The sequence below is a fragment of the Pocillopora damicornis genome, chromosome 14 (assembly GCF_964200805.1).
Source record: "Pocillopora damicornis chromosome 14, jaPocDami1.2, whole genome shotgun sequence".
Classification (NCBI taxonomy): domain Eukaryota; kingdom Metazoa; phylum Cnidaria; class Anthozoa; order Scleractinia; family Pocilloporidae; genus Pocillopora; species Pocillopora damicornis.
The window spans coordinates 5,895,284-5,920,218 of record NC_142683.1 but is presented as its reverse complement, the minus strand read 5'-3'; the positions used below and the strand labels follow the sequence as shown (position 1 = coordinate 5,920,218).

Genomic DNA, 24,935 nt, shown 5'->3' with positions numbered 1-24,935 from the left:
TTTATCATGTAAACACAATAGCCCTTTTCTGGGAAGAAACTCCGACCTCATTAATGAATGCAAATAAATGAATCGACAATCCTCGAACAACAATCGTAGAGTGCGTTGGCGCTGACTCTTAAGATGGAAAATGCTTTGAATCATGATTACAAAAACTTCCATATATACGCGCGCCTATGTATGATTCCCAATTCAACGGTTCAGTTGACTGCGAGTATAGCTCAGTTTACAATGCACTAAAAAATTACATCTGACAGTCTCATTCAATGCTAAACTGAGTTGACTACAAACATGTACGCCCTTTGAGTATTTGGGGTGTCACGCAATACCGGTGACAAAGGAACTTTAGGGGGTAGGTGAAGGGCAAAACTCCATATAATTAGGCACTATCAGAATTGAATTCTTGGAACCTACAAAATATTTTATTCTGTAAACATTTTTGTAATAGTGTCATCTTTGTCTGGTGACAAACAGTAAAATATATTTATTTATTGCAGGGAATAATTCTTGTTTTTTTGGCGCTGTGTGCCTGTCGTACTTATTAGGGGTGTTTTTCTTTCGTCTAAAATTGCAAGGAATACCCTAATAGCATGAAAGTGAACCTTTTGTACATTTTTACAACACCATGCTACAAAACGCAGTGGTGGGGATGTGTGACTTATGTGAGGCTGGGGTGCTATGCTCCATGGCCAATGGGTGAGGCTTGCATAAGGGAGTGGTATTATTAACCGCTGTTAACAGACCCAACTACCGTTTAAAACCATAAACTACAGAGGGGCCGACATATGTGCGCTCGGCACAAAATAAGGTCGATCTCATCTTCAGGACCGGTAAATTTGAAAGCCGACTGATGACTGGCGATATTCTTGGTGCATGAAAGTAAAGGAACAATTTCCGTTTCACGCATTCGATCTCTAGTGTTGTAACCACAAACTCCGTCAATAAGCAACTTAAACGAACAACAACCTCCCATTTTTTTTATGTAATAAAGTTGACTGTATAAGTTAGTGTATTTGTGAAAAACAAAGTCCGAAGCCCCGCCTCTAAGCGAACAATAGGTATCGTGTAATTACCATAAACCAGGTTTTGTTTACTTAGGCTTACTATATTTAGCAGGTACTAAATTAAGCTTTCCAACGAGTATTAGCCAAAGGCCCGATCTCCGCGACTTACATGTAAGATATTTCGATGTTCACAACAACAAAAAAGCTTAGCAGCAGAGTGACGTCTTTTTTACTTTCCCCTCCCCCTACCCCCTAAAAAATAACTTTCCATTGTATCATTTGCATTGCGTGACGACTCTCCGTAAACAAAACTACGTTGACTGCAACATATGTGTAGTGCCACTTTTAAAAGCATCGATCAGATCTACTGCACCCCAAACCGAGCAACACTCACAGTCCACTGAACCGCTGGATAAGATGCCACAGTGCAGAAAGATGTCAAACGTTTTACAACGAAGGTTGGTGACAGTTTGCAGATTGACAGGCAGTTTCATCGGATGTTATAAATACGACGAGCGACAAGATAACCAAAGTAAAATTGTCTTTGGATCTTTCTTCTGCGGCAAATGAGGTTAAAGCATCTGGAAATGTGTACCCATGTACATTTTCCGGCCTCATATGGGTTGAATCATATTAAAGTAGATGTGCGACTCGCAACTGGAATGTTGACCGCGAAAGGTCAAATAACTGCATTTTAACGGACTTTGAAAAGCTTTCGTATCGCTCTCAATCATTTGTCCAAAGAAATTTTTATAGTAATATTGAGAACATATTTTCGTAATTCTACCGCCCAAAGCTTAATCCATTTGAAGGTTTAGCACATGCTTAAAATTAACTTTACTCACAAAGTACTTTTAGTGAAGAGAAATGTATACTTTCGAAATTAAACTATTTTACACGCAAAGAGGAACACAGTGTTTACAAAAATCGTTTTGTGAGGTCTTATGAGGTTGAAAAAGAAGATTTGAGTGTTAAAAAGACGAGATTGTGATTCGTTTTTGAATGCGAAGCCCTCAAACTTGTGCAATAATTTGCTGCTAAAAATGACGATTTTAACGGAATTTTTTTAGTGATTTTAGTTATAGTTTAGCCTATCTAATATTAAAATAAGAGAGAAATAGAATTTTTCACCCTTGCCGCGAAATTTAGAATTTGTCTGATTTTTACAGACAAGCGCTATTAAGTAATTACCAATCTCGCGCTCCGCGGCCATTATGAAAGTCGTGTATGTTGCTTAATGAATGGCAAAGTCTTCGCTATTCTCAATTGGAGGTGGTTTTTGAAATAATCCTGGATTATGACTGCTAAAGGCCGGTTACTATTTTTGTAGTAGATGGGGGTAGGGGTAGGGATAAAGGAAGTGGCGGGGGGGGGGTGGTTAAGGCTATTTCAGATTGGCAAGAATTAAGAAAAGAAACTGACAAATTTTTATAAAGAAGTTGAGAGGGGCATTAGCAAGTTGAGGTACAGTTTGAGAGTGGTCCATCGCCCAAGGTGGGTAAAACAGTTAAGAGGCGATCTCTGTAAGAGCGGTCCCGGGCATTTCACATCGGAAAAAAGTTTTCCCTCAAACTTTGCCCAATAAACTATTTTTGGTAACAACTAAATAAAACCACATTAGTTTCTGGAAATACCTCAAAATAAAATTTTTAGAGCTCTCAAAAGTCAAAGCTGCAAAAGGCCCTTTTTTGATCTCTAGCGACATCGAAAATTTCAAAAGTTGAATAGCCCTGTCCTCGTATCACACCGCATGCAACAACAAAAAATTTTGTATTCTTAAAGTGTGTGATATATAAGGTGTATAAAATGCATTTCAATTTTGATATTCGTTTATTTAGAGGCTCGTCATAATTTATTTAAAAACACTCGTTGGACAGCTTTCTGAAATTGGTTAAAAGTACTCTTTCTTTCTCGATTGATATTGCTCAAGTCCAGACCAGACCATTAAAAACTCCGCTTTATTTCTGCTAATAAGATGTTTGGCTGCAGAAAAATATAAAAACATCTTGCACTTATTGATTTTCTTCGCCGAGGTGACTTCGAACTTTTAGCGATATTGCTAGCGTGACAGCCGATTATGCAAATTAGTTCATTGAGCAAACTCCGACCGTTTTATGTGAGTAGCTCAATAAATCTTAGATTTCAACCATTTTAAGTAGAAAATATAGTAGGACAGAGCTTTAAAACCACACCGATTAATACCTTAAGTATTTTAAAAAGCCAAAATTTGACAAATTTTATTATCTCGTGACGAAAGACGTCAACAACAACGTATCGAATATCATAATTTGATTAGCGCTCGCAAACTCTTTTTTACAAATTTGGCTTCTGTTATTTCATATTTGAGTTCTGATGGCTTACGCTATTCAAACCTATATGAACATTTCAAAATTAAACTACAGGATTCTATTTAGTGTAACCGGCGATAACAGCACACACCGAAATACGCCGTGACCAGTGACTCTGTCACGTAATTCCATCGTGTAATTGTCCTGAATACTTCTCACGTCTAAATAAAGCAGCGATTTCTCGGATTTCTAGCTGAAAGGGAAAAAATTATATTTGGTCGTCACATCTGTCTGCATAACAGTCTCTGTTCATAAGTTTGAAGAGTTCTTGTAAAAAAAGATATCGCATTCGCATAACGGGTGGACGTCATAACTAGATTGCATAACAACTGCACTCCGAAATCATTTCCTCCATTTTTGCAAGAGGTGCTGCATTTGTATCTTGCATTTTGAATGCGAGCTCAAAATGTTCGCATATGTCTCTTAGCATCTTGACTTTGAGACTAGACAACCTTGGTTCTCTTGCCAACGAGCACACATCATAGATATCAAACATGATTGGATGTTTCAATCTATCTCATCCATTACTGTGTTCCTCGCCTCTCTCAAACACCCTTCGTCTACATCAGACGCGGATGCTTCTATCAAGTGGTCGTCTGCGTCGGTGGCATCATCCGATTCTTGTTGTATTTTCGATCGCTGTTTAAGGCACAATCTCGAGAAGAAACCCTGAATCTGTATGTTGGATAAGCACTCTGTTCTATCGAACATTCTCTCTCCATCTATTGTGCAAGCAGTTCGCATATCCTTTGCTACTTTCTCTGGGTTTGGTTTCTGCCAGTGTCTCATCCGATATTAAATTTCTGTTTCAAGTACTGCCTGAAGTTTTGCGAAAGCCGTTCACTTGCACCTCTCTTATGAAGAGCCCATCCCATGGGAAGCTTTGATGTAATATATCAAACACGAGGAAGAGTGTTTCATCCGATATCCAAAGACCGAGAAGTGGTTGAGAAAACGAGGCGCAGCCGAGTTTTTTTTTAACCAACTTCAAGGTGTTTGGATATCGGATGAAACACCCTTTCGAATGTTTGATATAGCTTCTCAAACCATTAATAATTCTTGGAGAAAATCAAAGCAAAAGTTCACCAGATTTTATGATAATTAAGATCACATATCCAAACCTCCTTCACGGTTGTAATTTCCTTTGTTTTATCAGCATGAATTATTAATGAGTTTGAGAAGTACTTGTCAAGGGTTCTGTGGCCACTGCAACCAGTTCAGTCGAACTTTCACCCTCTAATGACAATGGCTGAAAGTAATGAACCCACTACCTCTTCACTTTGTCATAAAGACTTTAAGTCATGCTCGCAGGCACAGGACTTACATGATGAACTAACTAGATCATATGGAAGTCAAGGTCGGCCTGGGTCTTAAAATCTTCATCGCAACCAGGTTCAGGGCATTGATAGGAACGTCGTTGCCATAATTGCTTTCTCCTGCTGATGCAGTTCGTCAAGCAGTAGTGGGGAAAAATGGAATCTCCTCCACCAGATCCATCATTTTTTCTGTGGAAAAATTGCAATTTTAATTTTACCGAATAAACTTTCCAGGCTCAACATTAAACGCTCTCCAAACGCGCAGTCCCTCTTGTGTAAGTTGCTGAAAGTGGTAATCTTGATGTCCGAGCCCTCGTAGAGATGATACCAGCTTACTGTTGTGATAGCAACCTGTTTCATCCGATCTTAGAAATGCCTTTTTTATTCCTGAATTTCGTAACTTTATGGTGACAAAGAGATTTTCTAGGGCTGACAGCACTGAAAACCAGTCTTTTTCTACAGCTGTTAAGAAGGTGTACGTATCAGGTTACTTCCAGGCTTTCCTCCAGTCTTACAACTACGCTACTCACATGCCAATTGATTTCTCTCTTGGGAAACCATTCTGCTTGCTTTTCCCGGAACTTCATCGCTATGAACTTCACTTTCCAGTCAACTATTATAAATGCTTCATCTCCCTCCAAAGTATCGACAATTTGCTCTGAGGATATGCCCTCTCCATTCAAAGATCTTAGCGGCAGCATTTTTTGCTCCATACAGATATTCTTCCACTTGAAACCTACCCAATTGCATTGTGTACTCAGAAATAGCGCCTTTTACTTCTTCAAGAACACTCTTCAGCATCTCACAATCCTCACACTTCACGTTGTGACTGTGACTGCATACTTTCTGAACGTCAGTGTCACCAGCATGGCTCAGTGCAAAGACCCTACAGTGATCGGCACATTTGCTATCGTCCTCTTCGCAGTGATTACGGTATGTAGTCTTCAAATACAACTTGCTCTCCTGAAGCCTCTTCCAAACTTCTTTACACTAGTCCTTTTCTGCTCCCGCGCTTTCCAATTCGTCTATAATTTGGAGAAAATCCTTGAAACCATCCGCTCCCTCAGCTGCAGTATCGTGTAAACCTCTATAGAACGCCATACATCTTAGAAATAGCCTTTGACATTTGCAAATTGACAGAATGCCGGCTCTTTATCCCTTTGGAATCGCTACCAGGGTGTGTCGGATACTGGCACGCTGAACTTTGGCGCCAGAACTTCCATAAGTGTGCCTATGCTTTGCGCAGACCCACATTTTGCCATAACTGAGTCTTCTACATCGAACAGGCCAGCCCTTGCAAAAGATAAGCTCTCCTTCTGTGAAACTCTCTTTTGACAAATGGATTAAGCAGAGATGACTCTTTATTGAGTCAGTACTATGAGGCAAGTTAAACAAACCGGAAACTCCTCGTGAGTCTCCGAACGAAGTTTCTGAGGAACGCGACTGAAAACAGGACTTCTTTTGGCGAATACCGCTTCAAGAATTTAAAGTTATTAATCCCAAGCAAACCAGTACCGAAGGAGACATATGAATTACAGCTAATACAATTACGCACTTTACAGTATAGATATAGCTAATTGTTGGAAAAATGAGGTCACACGTAACGTAATAATTTATTTCCTCAAAAATCGCGAGGTCCTTTTCCACAAGAACTCCCTAGAGTTCTGAATAGAAACTTTCATAACGACAGGTGTGCAGACAAAATTTCTTTTATTCCTGCCGACCAGAATTCGGATCCAAAAGGCGATGTTATCGCTGCTTTATTAAGAGGGGAGAAGCAAGTGAGGATAATTACACATGTACAATTGAATTATGTGACAGTAGTCACGGTGTATTTCAGTGTGTGCTGTTATCGCCGGTTACACTAAATAGAATCCTGTAGTTTGGTTTTGAAATGTTCATACAGGTTTGAATAGCGTAAGCCATCAGAACTCAAATATGAAATAACAGAAGCCAAATTTTTAAAAAGGGGTTTGCGAGCGCTAATCAAATTATGATATTCGATACGTTGTTGTTGACGTCTTTCGTCACGAGATAATAAAATATGTCAAATTTTGGCGTTTTAAAATGTTTAAGGTATTAATCGGTGTGGTCTTAAAGCTCTGTGCACTATATTTTCTACTATATTTTCTACTTAAAATGGTTAAAATCTATGATTTACTGAGCTACTCGCATAAAACGGTCTGAGTTTGCTCGATGAACTAATTTGCATAATCGGCTGTCACGCTTGCAATATCGCTAAAAGTTCGAAGTCACCTCGGCGAAGAAAATCAATAAGTGCAAGATGTTTTTATATTTTTCTGCAGCCAAACATCTTATTAGTGGAAGTCAAGCGAAGTTTTTAATGGTCTGGTCTGGACTTGAGCAATATCAATCGAGAAATAAAGAGTACTTTCAACCAATTTCAGAAAGCTGTCCAACGAGTGTTTTTAAATAAATTATGACGAGCCTCTAAATAATCGAATATCAAAATTGAAATGCATTTTATACACCTTATATATCACACACTTTAAGAATACAAAATATATTTTGTTGCATGCGGTGTGATACGAGAACCGGGCTATTCAACTTTTGAAATTTTCGATGTCGCAAGAGATCAAAAAAGGGCCTTTTGCAGCTTTGACTTTTGAGAGCTCTAAAAATTTTATTTTGAGGTATTTCCAAAAACTAATGTGGTTTTATTTACTTGTTACCAAAGATAGTTTATTGGGCAAAGTTTGAGGGAAAACTTTTTTCCGATGCGAAATGCCCGGGACCGCTCTTACAGAGATCGCCTCTTAAATAGTAGATTGTAACAATATCTCTGAAACAGCAATGTGAAATTGTACAATTTTGTGTCAATTCTACCTTTTTTTTTGGTTTAATCACCGCTCAGTTTTGTACAACTTAGTGATTTTTAATGACTGTAGATATCTGAAAATTATTTATGGTGTGATTTAATTGTTAACTCAAATTTTAGTTATTAAAGAATCCAGACCCACCGGTTTTGATGAGTTAAACATGATATAACGAGAAGAGAGAAGTACTGATACAACTGTCGGAAAATCATTGGAAAATTATAATTTTACTTGGTTATTATACATATTCGTTCACCATAGAGGCATAATTTGTAATTATCTGACAATTTTCCAAAGTCAAGAAATAATTTCCTATATTTAAGAAAATATCGCTCTCGGTAATTTCATAATACTGGTATCATCAAAAGATGTCAAGAATTTGACGACAAACTGGTCACCTAATCTACACAATTTTCCGAGTTTTTAATTTAGTAGGTGAGTTCGCTGTTATGCAAAGTAATCATCTTATGGTTAAAAGTGACATGAATTATAATAATTACAAGGCATGTAAGATAAACTTGTCACTAAATATTCACGATACGCCGATTTTTTTAAAGTTAATTGGTTGATTCCGTTGTTATGCAAAATCATCTTATGTTTGTATGTGAAATGAATTATAAAAGTTACCAAGCATGTAAGAAGAGATATCAGGTGACGGGGGAGGGATATTGAATAAAGAAGAGAAGGGGAGTCACTTGCTATTTACAGAAATCTTGATCTTGCCAAAATATCCCCCCCCCCTCTCTTCCCCGTTCCTCTACGTAACTAATGACCGGTCTCTAAAATACTGAAAAATTCTTATAGCCTATAGACAGTGACGCTAAAAATTTCGTAGAAGACAAAGAAAACGAGTGAGCGCAGCGAACGAGTAAGATGTCGAGTTGAATACGAGAAGAGGATTTCCATATCTTCAGGCACGCATGTATTATTCTCTATTTAGCGAAGTTTTCAAGCTGAGATTATGGTAATTATGTGCAAGTTGTATTGCAATTTTTTAAATTTCCGTCATATAATATATCCGACTGTGCCCTATATATTTTTCCTGTTCTGTGCAGGATTTAAATGATTGTATGCAATTCATTGCATCAACAGCTTTCTGTTAAGAATTATCAATTATTTTTCTTTCTTTTCTTTTTATAACCTACCAACACTCTTTCAAATTCATTGTGAAAAAAATGCATATATTCCCAAATAACGTGCATATATACATGCGCTATGGCTCATATCAAGACAATCCAAGCTAATACCGGGCCTTAGTTTGGTTTTGGCATTAGTCCATTGCGCAAACCATTCTAGAAAATGGCAGGAAACGTAAAAAGCTTTTTTTTAGAACAAAACATTTAATTTACAGAGAGAATTAAATGGTGGAAATTTGCCCAAAGGATTAAAGTCTCGTACAGGACTTAACTAGAATAAGTTCGCGTGCGTTGTTTGTTCCTATCCAAGCTAATACTGAGGCTCATCTTAGTTTTGGCATTAGTCCATTGCGCTAACCATTCTAGAAAATGGCAGGAAACATAAAAAGTAATTTGTTAGAACAAAACGTTTAATCTACAAAGAGAATCGAATGGTGGAAATTTGCCCAATGGATTTAAGTCTCGAACAGGACTTAACAAGAATAAGTTCGTGTGCGTTTTTTTCCCTTTCTTTACGCGTGTTGAATAGAATAACCTCTTAATTCGAAAGAATAATATACTTAAAAGGACTGAAGCCCATGCAATAATTCTTTTACTTCAAACGTGACCCTAAGTTACGTTTGGCAAAAGCAAAAGCAATCCAACAGGCACGAAATATCAATTCAAAGTTGACTGGAATTTTCCTATTTTAGACATTATTATCATAGGTTTGTTTATTCCTGTTATTAGCAGAGTTAAGATGCTTTTTGTGAGAGCGATGCAAGCGATGACAACTTCACTGCTGTGTCAGAACATGTGGAAGTACTTACTGTTATAAATACTTGTGTCTTTGATTCCTTCCATAAACAGTTTTTGTCTTCCAGCAGAGGTGTATTTGCAAGAGCTTAGAATTGGGCAAAGCGAAGGTGAGCAGGCATTGCCTTTAGTTAATCTTTAAGGAGCAGTTTTCCACAACATTAGGAATCCTTTACAATTCAGAGAATTGCTTTTGAGGTTAAAGCCAAAGAAAACTTTGCTTTTTTTGATAGAGCTAGAGCGTAAAACTCAAAAGGAAAAGGCAAAAATTTAGACGGTCAGATTTTGAGTAGACTGAATTAACACACAATTATGTGTCTCCGTTCCGCCCTCGTAGACATATGTTTACCTTTTCTCGAAAAATCCTCGTCTGGTGATGGATATTTCCGTTTCTAACATAGGGTCAACAAGCATTCAGTTTCCGTTGTAGCCGCCAGCTTCACCATAAACTTATTTCCTCACACAATTTCAATATCACAGTATCAAACAGACGGGTTGTGAGGTAAATTGCCTACACTAGACAAGCTGGCATGGCATAGGATTTGATATAACATCACGTTTTTAGCTAACAGAGTCACTATAAGGAAATAATTGCAGAAAGTCTGGACAATATTTAGTTCTCAGCAGATAAAGATTTAGAAACCATGTCACGCAACACGTTAACAGTTTAGAATCATTTGGAACCATCTATACTAATGTCGGCAGGGTTCATTAAGAAAGAGCTAAATGCATTTATCTGAATAAGTAATTTCTTTACTGAAATGAGAGGCATAGTATTCCTACGAGGTCAGTTTATAATAAAATACAACAAAAATTTTAGTTTATTATCGCTATAAGAAAAGGGTTGGAGATGAAATAGTCTTTATGGACAAAAATCCAGGTACAGCTTAAAACTCGTATTTGCATCGAAACAGTTTCAATTACTGGACCATTCCCTGAAAGAAAAAAACATGAAAAACAACATCACTTGTGATGACCATAGGAACCTTGCAGTTTAACCCTGTAAAAGTACAATATTTGATCTAATACATGACAAATGACGACACCATGTAACATAATTACCGTCATGATGCACTGATATATTCTTCTCAATTTTCCAAATTCTAGAGATGGCCGATCAGATTAATATCCATGTGACCTACGAGGTTACGAAGCGAGTCATTCCCTGTCCAAAAGGAGAAGTTGTCCAGGGTTTTGCCATTCTTTTTCTCCAGGCCTTCTCCGATGTGTTACCGCGTGAGGTGGAGCCAAGTGATGTCAAGTTCCAGCTTTACGATGAAAAATCTGGTCACTATAGGGACCTCCAGGGCAACGAACCGCTTAAAGATGGCATGAAACTTCGAGCTCTAATTCTACGACAGGTTAAAAAGGCACTTTCTATTAAGTAACGAGCTTAAAGTGGCTTATTTTTGATTAATGATAAGTCTCGCATGCACGTGTGTTACACAAGTAATACCTCAATGCGAGTAATCGGCAACGCCCGAACAAATTTAAATGTTGGCAAAGTTGTAGTGTAACAACGATCTGTGGAAGCAGCGAGTGTTGCGTATCAAAGTACGAACGCTTGATAAAGAATGAACGAAAAGATAAAAGCACACAGAAAAGGAATCCGATTCTTGTTCTTCTTGCTCTTTGGCTTCGAAGTAAAACTAACATCTTCTATCGTTAAGTGCTGCACACTCATGTTTTTTATTTATTTATTTATATATACATTTTCTTTTTTTTCACTTGCGATAAGATCGCAAATGAACGAATGAGAGGTTCAAGATACCAAGAAATAAGTACCAGAAACGCCAAACGCTAATTCGCCTCAAATAAAAAGAGTGTTAGTGGTATCTACAAATTTCACACATCAATTTTTGTGTGATTTTTTTCAGCCACCTTCCAAGCCTCATCCCATCCATCCAAACACCATTTATCGACTGTGGAGCCCCGTCAGCAAAAAGAATGATGGTGTTATGATGAGGAATCCAAGCACTAACATTGTGAAATGCGATGGAACTTTTATCTCCGGTGATGACAGTACGTACATCATTCTGTGAATTTGAAAAATAATGTGGGCTGTTTGCAGTTTCTACCCAAATTTCCCTGAATAACTGAAAGCTTCGCAATGTCAGTGTATGTTTTTTTGACAATTCCTGTCCATTCCCCCTCATCTCATCATGACCGTCTTCCATCTCCGTCTCATTGACACGACTACTGTGCAGCTGATATTAACCCTTTGCCTCCCTTGAGTGACCGAGACAGAATTTCTCCTTACAATATCAATACAATATCAAGCATCGAAGTAATGAGAATAACGTAAAATATCACATTAGGGGTTATTAGTCGATCCAATGCCAAATTCTGCTAGTTTACATCGCAAGAATTGTATATCAGGTAATGAAGAGAATTGCTAGTGAGATCTTGGGAGTGAAACGGTTACCCTTCACGTAGAAACAACTCTCATTAACTGACCTTACTGTTCATAGCAGATTGAAACAAGAGGCGTTTTCCATAAGAAAGCGGCGAGATGAAATTACTTTAGCATACTAACAATGATCAAAGTAAGGAGCATATTTTTGTTATTTCTCATAAATGCCAAATGACGCGTCCCATCCAACAGTCCAAAATTTAAAGTGGATGAGAAATTCCCCAAATTTTGTACCTAAGCTAACAGTCTACTAATTAAGTAATTTTAGCAATTTGATTAGAATCTCCTAAACATTAATGATTTCGCAGCGCCCTGGGAGCGTTGATAAAATTACTAAAAATTGCTAAAACGTTTGTGAGTTAAGTAACCGGTGTGACTTCAGCTGGTTGATTTAGGAACTCGTTTAAGATGACCGGCCCCCTGGACCCTTATCATAGGAATTGAAATATCATCTAACACTAAAGCTACTTTATGTCCCTTTTAAGCCCTTATGGAGACCATTGATGAAACAGATGGTCAGACGCCAGCATTTTCCCTTTTTTTCAAAGATGGAGCAAGCACAAAGCTAGCACTGACTGCACATGGAAAAGGAAATGCTGTCACAGCCAATGTAACTAATGGCATATTCTGTCTTACTGACCTCTCTCTACTTCATTTGCCAGTTCCTTTATCTTTTTTATCTAGTAATTAATACACATAGAATCGTTCTCATTCAATTGCTTTCAAATTTGTCATAATCAATTTATTCTTTTTATTGTTTCATCCATATATTTTTCCCAGGGTCCTTTTTAAATAATTGATTTCTCCAACTAAAAAGTATTTTCCTCCAACGCCAAAATTAATACGTGCTCTAGGGAAAGCTTGTCTCTCTAACTCGAAAGTGACTTAAACCACTCTTTGATTGAGTGCTGTAGCTAAAACCAAGACTAGCTGAAAGCCGGGAATCGCAACGGAAGGGACCAAATCATGATTGGTTTTAGTTTTGCATCTGTTGGTTGAGAGAGTGGCGCGAGTTTTCTGGACCAATCACAGAGCTGAAGCAAAACTTGAGCAATTCCGGATTAGTTTCGACACTCAATAAAAAATTGTTCAATAAAGGGACTACTATAAATTACCTGAAAAATGTCAATTGTGTCTAAGGTTGTAGCTAGGAAAAGTAGCAAGGGAAAATAGCGTTATTTAGCCATGAGGAAAAAAAAAACATTATTGTTAATTCAAAGCTATTTTTGATTAAGGTAATAGCACCTCCAGTGAAGACCCCAGATGATTCCATCTTTGAACCTGAATACTTCTGGAGCTACACGATGTTCAAACAACGTAACAGTGACTACTACCTGGGATGTGATGCTTCTGGAACTCTGACTTTGGTTGAAAATTGGAACCTCGCGTATCCGAATCCTCAAGCTCTTTTTATTGCTAACAAACCTAAAAAGTCCACTTAAGATGGCAAAAGTTTCATTGACTTTTCCTTGTTGATACTTTGCTTTTAAGAAATACGAGCAATTTTTTTTTAATTCAGAACACAAATAAAGATAGAAAGAGTTGGAAAAGCATTGAATTTTCGTATGCTTTTTCAACAGTAATCAACGCATTAAACTCCAATAATCCGAGGCTTTTCAAGTCATTTCTTGCATTGCAGAAATAATTTATCGATAATTTTTGGATGTTTGTCGTACGCCATCGTATGTAAAGCAACTTAGAACGGATAATCAGTCCGGGATGGTTATCAGTATGATAATACCAATATCCCTTGCTGATGAGGTTGGCGTGCAAGTTAGCTGCCTCAATACTTTGCTTTTTTAGAAATACGAGTATATTTTAATCTTCATAGAATTAGAAAACCCTCAAAGAATCGGAAAAATATTTACTTTTCGTAAGTTTTTCAAATGGTATTTAGTACATTAGCTACATGTAATCTCCTTTAAATAACAGCAGTGAGAGGCTCAAGTAAAACAGTTTTTATGCATTGAGAAGAATGGAATTTGACAATGACTTCTTGATGTTACAATTAATTTTACCTCGTCATCTTGTTGCAGCAAGGAAGAACAGATGATATATTCAATTTGTTGATCATTGAAAAAATGATTTCTCCAGTGAATGAAGCCAATATCAGTAGATAGCTTTTAACTCTTAAAATTGTTCGAGCCCTGACCTGACAGCTTATTATCATTTTTTTTCAAATTTCTGCATTTTAGTCGATAAAATCTTAACAGGTGTATAAGAGCTGTAATAACCTTTGAAGTCTCTAATTAAGCCATTAAATATTTTAAGATGTTCAGTTTTTGTCCATTTCTGTATCATAGGTTAAATGACTAAAACTACAATTCCTATTCTATTCAAGGAGTAGAAGCGAAAATATAGTTCGACGGATTAAAATCTGAGATAAGGTCACTTTTCTTCCCGAACACAAATGCTCTTATATTCAGGAGGTGATATATGCGCAAATATTCATTTATGTGATTCTTATTAATGTCGGACTGCTAAGTGGTCACTCTCCTTAGTAGTCAAAAGTGTAAAAAGCCGATGTCCGCACACACGTTGACAGACTAAACACAACTAAACTTATGGTGAATATGAAGCCAAACATTGATAAGGTGACTTGGAAAACTGTGGCCTCCGTCATTGAATGAAAAAAAAAATGTTTTTGAATTTAATTATGCGTCGACAGAGCACAAAAGTTAGCATTCATTTATACACACAACGCTATCTAAGGGAAAAATAATACGACAGACATTGAAGAAAAACTCACTTTTTACACAATGTCCTAACTGAGAATAGAATAAACAACTCCTCGGGATGGTAACTTAAATTAATGTTTTTAATGTTCATTGAAACGTTGTCTTTCCACGTACTTTTCTGTGTTAAGCTCAAAAAACCTGCCAGTACATTTGCTACACAATCTGCATGTTATATCTTTCTGAGTTGATGCTCCAGTCCTGAACGCCTAGAAGACTTAATAGGGATAAGCTGTTCATATAACTCTATAACACCAGCAGTGCAGTAGATTGGAGCACTCATCCACTTACTTAGATGGTTCTTTATCTGCTGTCCCTCGATCCTTGTCTCAGGCTCTTGCGTAGGACAGCACGATGGTTCACGGGAGCTAAGTTTGAAGTTATCCGAAATTTCCAAACTTGTCCGCACCACTAATAAGCGAGGAAAACCTTTTGTCTACAGCTCGTTCTTCAAATTGTCGGACTGTTCTTATCATTGGGTCCGCATTGCTGTACAGCTAGATGGCAGACCTACTCTTGATAAGTTTGCACTCTTCCTGAACGGAAAGTAGACCACGTCCTCCCGTTTCTCTTGCTAAGTACAGAATGGGCTTGTAGCTAAGTGGGTGTCTTCCTCCTTTCTCGCTGATGACCTTTCTAGTCTCTCTGTCGATGTTGTGTAACTTATGAGCGGCCAATGCACATAGGATATGTATTCCACATAGGATATGTAATCACCGATAAGGCAAACTGGCTAGTAGCGGTCATGTAGTTGAAACAAGGAGAAAATGTACTTCCAAACGTTCATCCAGTTTCACGGCGTTTTCTTTTCCTTTCTCTTCTGTTCTTTTCTCTATCTTTTTTTTTAACCAAGTGATTTTAGAGACTACGTATTTTTGAAAGGAATTTAGCCCCTGTCGTTTGACTATCCCAAATGATTTCCATATGGAATTGAAGAAGCCTCCGAAGATTCCTCCAAGCGTGTTTCTTGGTAATTATTGTGTGCGTGTGTCGTTTTTGAGGGATGCTCTTTGCATCCCTTGCTGGTTGTGGGGCTGTTGGATGTTTTTCTTTCATCTCTGCTTCTTCTGCTTCTCTTGTACCGAAAAGATTAGCAAGTCAAAAGGGATTTTTCTCTTTCGGGAAGAGATTTCAAAGATATGCATAGGTGATCGAGCGCTTTCTACTGGGTTTACCGGTGTTATAACCAGTGTAATATGTTAGCATAATTCTCAGAAACATTGCCAGTCGCTAAAGATCTTTTGGAGCTTTTCCTCAGCATCTCTGGAGGGTTACTATGCTAGTGCACCTGCGACATTTGCGCTCTATTGTTATAAGATAGTTATGAATTTACCGCAACAATGGAAGGCATTTTTTATCATTACTTTTTTTAATCATTTCAAATGTAGACATTTTTAAATCTCACTGGGACGATTTTTCACTTCTCAATTCCGATTATTTCTTGCACTTTATTTTAGAACAAATGACGAGAAGAGTTTTAATTCTGGATGGCATCACGAATACCACTAGTTTTAGATAAATGTAAGGAAATAATATTTCAAGACCGAAATGCAACGCCATTTTATTTCCCTCTTTTCATACTTGCACACTGAATTTTTCTGACAATAAATTCGACTTAATCCTTTTCACCAAGATGTTTAAAGGCACAATCACTTCTGTCCATATCTTCTAAATTCACATTTTTGTGCAAAAATCTGCAGAAGAATCCGCTCATTGTGGAACATTCCCGTGATCCCTTGCAAGCAACAAAGGGACAGTTACACCCTACTTTGGTAGGGAAGTTTTCACAGTTATTCCACTCGCCCCTGTACTTGACTCTGTCATATATTTTTGATAAAGTTTCTGTATCTACAAGAAATTGAAATGATGAATAAAGTTCTTGTTAACGATAGTTGGCAAAGCATATCGTAGTTTGCACAAGCATAAACTATTTTCTTCAAACTCTGGACGTACAAATGTGCAATGTATGACACGTCGCCAAAAAAAGAAAAAGATAGAACCAATAAACAATGAAGGGAGTAGGTTACTACAGAAACGTTGGGGCTTCATTGGCAGAGAGTATTGCCAAATAACATGGTTTTATCAAGTGATTTTACAATGTAAATTGGCCACCATAAAGAGCTTCCAAAGTTGACGTTTCGAGTGTTAGCCCCTCGTCAGAGCGGAGAAAATAGGAGCACGTCCTTTCGTTTTCAGAAAATTCTAAGGCTTTAAGGCCAGATTAAAACTGGTTAACATAATTAAGTAACTCAAATCGAAATCAGAGGTTTTAGAATACTTTATCTTGTATCTCGCTTTTGTCTTTCTTGAAGTGTTTGGCAGAAGCCAAAAGAAATGCCAAAGACAAAAGCAAAACAACACTTGTGAGTTCGAAACTCATCTTAGAAATAGAACACACTGGAAACTGAAAGAAAAGCAAACAAGAAACTAAAAAAATCAACGAGAGTAAGAAATTGTTACTTAACAACAAAGATTAAATGAAAAACTAAATAAAAATATACGAGCACGGTTGTCCCATTGGGCAAACTCTTTGCAAGGCGAGTGTATCACTGTTCTTTTAACTCATAGTTCACATTACACAAAAGGCTTTTGTAGAACTTCTTCTCGCATGATGCAATAGAAAAAAGTCAAACTTTCACTTGAAAAAGCGTGGAGTTCATGATGAAATCCATACACAAAGATAACCAGCGGCACACAGGAGAACAAAACGAAAGAAGAGAAACTGTTATACAGTCAAATATTAGAAACATTTGTTAAAGAAAAATGTAATATAATTTTTTACATTATACTAAATACCACAAAAATAGCAAATTTTGTGTGATTTCTCTACTTGTGAATTTGAAACTCATCTTAGAGATAGAACACACTGGAGACTAAAAGAGGAGCAAACAAGAAACTAAAATGAATCACCAGGAGTAAGAAATTGTTACTTAATAATAAAGTTTAAAATGACAAAATGAGTGAAAATATACGCCTAATATAGGGGTGTGTATCACCGTTCTTTTAACTCATAGTTCACATTACACAAAAAGCTTTTGTAGAAGTTCTTCTTGTATGATGCAATAGAAAAAACGTCCAACTTTCATTTCTAAAAAGCGTGGACCTCATGATGAAATCCACAGACAAAGATAACCAACACCACACCCGATAATAAAACGAAAGAAAAGAAGCGGTTATACGTCAAATATTAGGGACATTTGTTAAAGAAAAATGTAATGCAATTTTTTTGTTTAATTATGTACCTTAAAAATCGGAAAGTTTACGTGATTTCTCTTCTGCTTAAAGGAAAGGATAAAAGGATACCTTATAATTATGAGCTTTGAGTGAGAAAAAAGAAATTCAAGAATATACAAAAAAAGTTTTAAGTACGACAGGACTGTACATGTAATGTTACAACTATTGCAACGACGTAGTATCACGATGGTCAAGAAATCTGTTTTCTTTATTTGTAAATCTCAGAAGAACATCGCTCACTTTGTGACGTCATAATTACATAATTTATGACACGATTATTTGGAAGTGGTAGTTTCTCTCCAAAAATAAAACGAATTTCTAACACATTTGCTATCTTATGTCTAAGGGAAAAAGAAGTCAACAAACCACAAGTCCTAACTGTCCTCATCTATCTTTATGAACAAAAGATAGATGAGGACGGTGAGGACATCCATCTTTACGTCAACGTTACGTACAACAAAACAAAGAGACTTATTTCCGATCAAAAAGACGGAGATGTTCAGGGATTTTGTCGTCTTTTTCTGACCGTCTTTTCCAATGTGTTACAAGGCAAGGTAACGCCAATACAAGTCAAATTTCTATAGTGCTATGACAAAATGGGTCCGGAAGACTACCAGGAACTTCAAAATAACGATAACCTTGATGATAAAAAGAGACTCCGAGCATTCATATGGAAAGAGGAAGAGATAATGAAAGTAAAAATACCGAGGTGTTCTCTTCAGCTGTCAAGCGTTTCGATCGACAGTAAAAATGTGATAAAGGTTGTAGTCTTTTAGAACGTCGCACAAGGCAGTCTGTCCTCTGCATTCTGGTTGCTTGCTGAACTTGAACTGAAGCTATTGATTGAACAAGACAGAAAACGTTTTATGTAGCCTTAATGTTTGAAGACACTAACGCACCGAAGAATTATATATTGACTGGAACTGGCGAAGGAAACCAAGTTAAAACCAATGTAAGAAACGCTATTTTTCACCCATTCATCCGTTCGTTATTCTTCCTTTCTTTCTTTTGTTTATAATCGTTCATTGTTACCACCCACTAACTGATTAAATCCAGTATTTCTTTGTTTTCTTCACAGTTTGATTATTTCGTCATTTGCTAATAATAAAATGATTACTTTATTTAAGTTAACTTCTCTAGGATGTATGATTCAGAAGGCTAACGTCTTCCCGTAATTTTAGTGTAATAAAGCCTATTAGAGAAACTATCCTAAGCTACCCTGTTATACTCTTCCACCAACGCAGCACCAAAGTCTATTTAGAAACATACCCCCTTTATTTATTTATCTGATACATTGTTACATTATTTCTAAATCAAAGTTGTTTATATTTAGGAAGTGCCGGTGTCAGGAATTATTTCGGACGTAAGTGTCTTTGAGCCTCTGTACTTCTGGAGCTATACAATGTTCAGAAATTGTTTCTACAACAACTATTACCTGGGATACGACCAAACTGGAAAAACAACTTTGGTTGAAAATTGGGACCTCAGCTATCCGGACCCTCAAGCACTCTTCATCCTTAATACGTTTTACTTTGACAGGCCAAATGGCGAAGGAGAATGTTGGCTACTTGCTCAAATTATTCTTACCATCATTCCTATAAACTTTGTAAAACATTATTTTTAAATTGGGTTTATTATGATCAGCCTAATGCTTACTATAATTCGTTTTTCAAAGATAATCATTGGTGCGATCATTAATCTTTCGTGGGATGATACTTTAGACTTTTTACTACCATCTTAGTCAGCGTGCCAAATGTCTCAAAGTCCAGGGAAAAGGCTATGGAATTTTTTAGATAACCGCTGCAGAAGATATCTGTTGAGCTGTATTCTCTTGCTGATTTAAGGGAGAAGGAAGGTCGTCTGTGATCATAAAAGTTGCTTTGATGAAACATCTGGTCAGACGGCTTCATTTGCCCTGCTAGGAAATCCTGTCAAAGCCAAGGTAACTAATGGCATATTCTGTCTTATCACCTCTCTCTACTTCATTCGCCAGTTCCTTTACCTTTTTTATCTAATAATTAATACACATAGAATCGTTCTCATTCAAAAGCTTTCAATTTTTTTATAATCAATTTATTCTTTTTATTGTTCTATTTATATATTTTCCCCAGGGTCCTTTGAAAATAATTGATTTCTCCAACTGAAATGTCTTTTCTTCCAACGACAAAATAACTAAGTGCTTTAGGGCTTGTCTTTCAAACTCGAAGGTGACTTAGAGCAATCTTCGATTGAGTGCCGTAATTAAAATCACAACTAACTGAAAACCGGGAATCACAACGGAAGGACCAAATCGTAATGATTTTAGTTTTGCATCTGTTGGTTGAGAGAGTGGCGCAAGGTTTCTGGACCAATCACAGAGCGAAAGCAAACCTTGAACAACTACGGATTACTTTCGACACTCAATAGAAAATTGTTCGAGAAAGGGACTTCAATAAATCGCCTGAAAAATGTCAATTTTTTCCAAGGTTGTAGCTAAGAAAAGCAGCAAAGCATTCAAAGCTTTTAATTCAAAGCTATTTTTAATTAAGGTAATAGCAGTTGCAGTAATTACTCCAGATGAATCCGCGTGCGCAAATGTTCATTTGTGTGTTTCTTATCAATGTCAGACTGCTGAGTAATCACCCTCCTGAGAAGTCAAAAGTGTAATAAGCCGATGTTCGCACACACCTTGACTAAACTTAAAAGTTATCATTCATTTATACACACAGCGTTACCCAAGAGGAAAAATAACACAACAGACATTGACAGAAGAAAAACTCACTTTTTCCACAATGCCCTGAGTGAAATTAGAATAAACAACTCCTTGGGATGGTTACTTAAATTAATGTTCTTCACCTTGATATTTACAAGTCACACTGGTCTCATGAGCTCTCATTAGAACCGTCATTGCAGCGTTGTCTTTCCAAGTACTCTGTCTGTGTTAGGCGTGAAAAACCTTCCAGTACATGTGCCAAACTTTCTGAGGATTTACTAAATAATCTGCGTGTTACATCATTCTAAGTTGATGTTCCAGTCTTGAAGGCCAAGTGGACTTCAATAGGGGTAAGCTGTTCACATAACTCCAAAACACCAGCAATGCAGTGGATTGTAGCATTCACCCACACACTCAGCCATGTGAAACAACTCTTATTATAAAGTTGGGTCACCATCTTGTCAATGATGAGGATGTCTGTGGTTGCATTAAATCTGGTCTTCGCCCCCCTCCGTTCCCCTTTTGTCACGTCATTTGTGTTAAGGTGGATGTCACGTGGGATCTGCATGCACGATGTGAACCATTCATAGATGTTGTGAAGACTAATGATAGGTCTTTAGTTCTCACTCGAGAAGTCTCCTGGTTTGGGTATGAAGTCTCCTGGTTTCTGAGTATTATTATCATCACCGTCGTCACCATCGTCAACATCGTCACCATCGTCACCATCGTCACTATCGTCACCATCGTCACCATCGTCACCATCGTCACCATCGTCACCATCGTCACCATCGTTATCATCGTTATTATCGTTCAGTGACAATCAAAGCGTGAGAGCCTAAAAGGTATAAACGCACCACGACAGTCAAATCTATATGAATCCTCTTTAGGAGCGAGGGAAGTATAGAAAAAGACAGAAAAGGGCATAAATACTTGCTTTTACAGGCTAAATTATCTTGAATATAAACGCGGTATGAAATTAATTTCGTTTTGGAACGACTTGATATGTGTCACGCTTGTCATGCAACTAATATAATAAGATGGAGAAGATATATAAACCGGAACTCAAATCTGGCTAGAATGTCGTATAGCATTACGTGATCATCGAAACAGCTAATAAAATCATAAATAAACAAGAGTATTATGTTAGATTTTTTTAAAAATTGTAATGATTTATGCTCGTAAACGGTGGCGACAAGTAGGCATACCATGTATATTTCGTAGTCGCTTGCAAGTAAATTTTGCCGGACTTTGAGTTCGTCTCAAGACAGAACAACACAAATTCACAAGGAAATTTTTACAGTAACTTTATAGCCATCTTTTTGTCTTTTAAAAAGCTCTCTGCTACTTTTCGACAAAGAAAGAGGATCTCGGAGAAAAATATTTAGCAAAAAAATTAATATTTCTTTACCAGCTTCAATAATGACAGGGGATTAAGTTTAGATGATAAAACAAAGTATTGTGTGGACAGAAATCCTGGAGCTCAGGTAAATTCGTTACATGAGGTCACACAAGTCGGGTAATATTCACGGTGAAAAGTTGCATTTGTCAGCGGTCGAACGAAAAGAATCATTTCTCGAAAACTGAAATATATTTTCACAAAAAATTACACTATAACCATTAGGACACATTTGGCTACAAAATATGAAAGTAGGAGTAACAGCAAATTTAGGGTGACTTGCCGCTGTTTGTCCCATGCATGTTGTCATTAACTATTAAAATCTCACTTAGACGATTTTTCACTTCTCACTTCCCATTTTTTTCGCAATATAATATAGATAAAATGACGAAAAAAAATTTAATTTTGGATGGCATTACGAGTACTATAAATGTAAGAAAATAATATTTCAAGACTGAAATGCAACGCCATTTTATTTCCCTCTTTTCATAGTTGCACACTGGATTTTTCTGATTATTAGTTCGATTTAATCCTTTTAATCAAGATATTTACAGGCAGAATCACTTCTGTCCATATCTTCTACATTCACATTTGTGAGCAAAAATCTGTAGAAGAATCCGCTCACTGGAGTGCATTCCTGTGATCCCGTGCAAGCAACAAAGGGACAGTTGCACCAGTTTCTAAAATCATCTTTGGCATGGAAGTTGTCCCAGTTTTTCCACTCGCAAAGTAAAGTTTCTGTATCTACAAGAAACCTTAGGGCTGCCTTGGTAGAGGGTATTGCAAAATAACATAGTTTTATCACGTGATTTAACAATGTAAATTGGCCACCGTAAAGAGCTTCCAAAGTTGACTTTTCTAGTGTCAGAGCGGAGAAAATAGGAGCACATCTTTTCGTTTTAAAAATTCTAAGGGTTAAAGGCCAGATTTAAACTGGTTAACAGAATTAAGTAAGTCAAATTCAAATCAGAGGTTTTAGAATTTTTTTTTACCTTGTATCTTGCTTTTGTCTTTTTTAAAGTGTTTGGCAGGAGCCAAAAGAAATGCCAAAGACAAAAGCAAAACAACACTTGTGAGTTTGAAACTCATCTTAGAGATAGACCACACTGGAGACTAAATGAAGAGCAAACAAGAAACTAAAATAAATCACCAAGAGTAAGAAATTGTTACTTAATAAAAAAAGTTTAAAATGACAAAATAAGTAAGAAAATACTAGGACGGTTGTCCCATTGAGCTACTCTCTGCAAGGCGAGTGTATCACCGTTCTTTTAACTCATAGTTCACATTACACAAAAGGCTATTGTAGAAGATCACTATGCATGATGCAATAGAAAAAATGTCAAACTTTTACTTCTAAAAAGCGTGGACTTCATGATAAAATCCATAGACAAAGATAACCAACATTACACCGGAGAATAAAACAAAAGAAAAGAAGCTGTTATACGGTCAAATACTAGAGACATTTGTTAAAGAATAATGTAATGCAATTTTTGTTGTATAATTATATACCATAAAAATCGTAAATTTTATGTGATTTCTCTTCTTCTGAAAGGATCCCTCGTAATTATGAGCTTTGAGTGAGAAAAAAGAAGTTCAAGAATGTACAAAAGAGGTTTCAAGTACGACAGGACTGTACCTCAAAACTTATTAATCAACGGAGCTTTTGGTTCCGATTGCATTGGAGAATTAATACGTCTTTGCGCTGCTCAAAAAAAGTGTTTCACGGAACAAATCAACCAAACTTCGACCAAGCTGCAAACTGAAAAAAACAGTTGAAAAAGTTAGGTGAGCTTGGTGGTATATTGAAGGTACAATCTGACAAACAATCTATTCTAGATATATTCATCACTTGAATAAGTGGTGTATTTTCAAAGGCGACTGGCTTTGTGCATTGTTTGATTTTCTTTTATTTCTTTTCTTGATGTACTTATTTTTAGCCCTTCCTAAAGCGCCTTTGTTGCCTTTAAGAAAAACAAGAAAATAACCGGAAATTGTTTATAAAAAAGGAAGAAGCTCGTTTTAAAACTTCCGACTGGCAAACCAGAGACTGATTTGTTTCTCTATTTTATAGCCGCGTCTTAAAAGAAAGGTCAAGATTTTCCCATCTAGACCGAGAGGAAAGGAAATGGCCGATCCTTGTCCATAATACCAAATGGAAGAGAAAAAGGGAAAGCATTAGCAAATTCAAGTTCAGTTACGAGCAAAGGCAATGTCCAAATTGAAATATTTCTGCAAGCGGAGAAATCCAAAAACACTAAATGTAAGAACGGGAGTGACTGAAAAGCATAGAAGTAGTTTTATCACCCACTAAAAAAAATGAGGTTCATTGAAAATATACCTGCCTATGAGCTGGAGCCCCCTTTGTTCCAGTGTTTTCTTAATTATCATTACTTTATCTCCGTTCGTTAACAAATGGTATCAAGTACAAGCCGTGTACAGTTTTTTAAGCTGCTTGCATGAAAGCCCGAGAGAAAGGATGCTCTTCCACTACAACGCATCTAAATGTCCTCAAGTTATGTTACAGCGTGAACGGTGATACACTTGAAGACTGTGCATACAAGATCAACGTTTTCTGCAGTGATTAGTAGAAGCTCGCAGTGCTTTTTTTTTTTAATCAAGCGTGTACAAGAATACGGCAATTTTTTAATTATTAACCAAGTTTGTCTAAGCCTAGCCTTTGAACAGTTATTTTAGTCCTATATGAACTGGAGTCAAATTACAGAATCAACGGAAAGGAAGAGCGAAGTAGAAATTTAGTTGCGTATGGTATGGATGCCAGGGAAGGTTCAAACCATCGGATTTAAATGGTGTCGTGATCGAGCCAGTCAGAGGATTGTAACATAAAACTATAACTACATTCGAAACGGTAAGGTGCGAAGTTTACGAACAAAATTCTTGGAAACATTGTGCCGGCAAAGAAAAAAGTTCGTAATATTGACTGCTTAATACCGGGCGACTGAGTTATTTCCAGCGTTAACTCTTTCATCGTAACTCGTAACTCGTCAGTTAAGAAATCGTTTGGAGTTATA

General features: G+C 36.9%; 1 protein-coding gene and 1 pseudogene across 2 annotated transcripts; one reads left to right on the top strand and one right to left on the bottom strand.

The window, feature by feature from the left end:
• The first annotated feature begins 8,353 nt into the window (after nt 1-8,353).
• LOC149034162 (uncharacterized) lies at nt 8,354-14,127 on the top strand. 2 transcript variants are annotated; one of them, XM_089193120.1, is made up of 6 exons: nt 8,354-8,469; nt 9,491-9,546; nt 10,544-10,797; nt 11,314-11,458; nt 12,335-12,459; nt 13,085-14,127. In XM_089193120.1, exons 1-6 carry the CDS (start codon nt 8,426-8,428, stop codon nt 13,289-13,291), a joined length of 831 nt encoding a protein of 276 aa, XP_089049246.1. In that variant the 5' UTR covers nt 8,354-8,425; the 3' UTR covers nt 13,292-14,127. The 2 variants fall into 2 exon arrangements, with proteins under 2 accessions (XP_089049246.1, XP_089049247.1); XM_089193121.1 differs by lacking the exon at nt 8,354-8,469 and adding an exon at nt 9,158-9,348.
• A 606-nt stretch (nt 14,128-14,733) lies between these two features.
• On the bottom strand, nt 14,734-15,270 carry LOC149034161 (uncharacterized; annotated as a pseudogene).
• Nucleotides 15,271-24,935: the final 9,665 nt, after the last annotated feature.

Bases quoted from the DNA above. Each gene is read 5' to 3' on its own strand.
- LOC149034162 (XM_089193120.1), top strand. From the start codon at position 8,426: ATGTATTATTCTCTATTTAGCGAAGTTTTCAAGCTGAGATTATG. The intron at 8,470-9,490 runs GTAATTATGTGC...TTCCATAAACAG, and splicing joins GTTTTCAAGCTGAGATTATG to TTTTTGTCTTCCAGCAGAGG. The intron at 9,547-10,543 runs GTGAGCAGGCAT...TCCAAATTCTAG, and splicing joins TAGAATTGGGCAAAGCGAAG to AGATGGCCGATCAGATTAAT.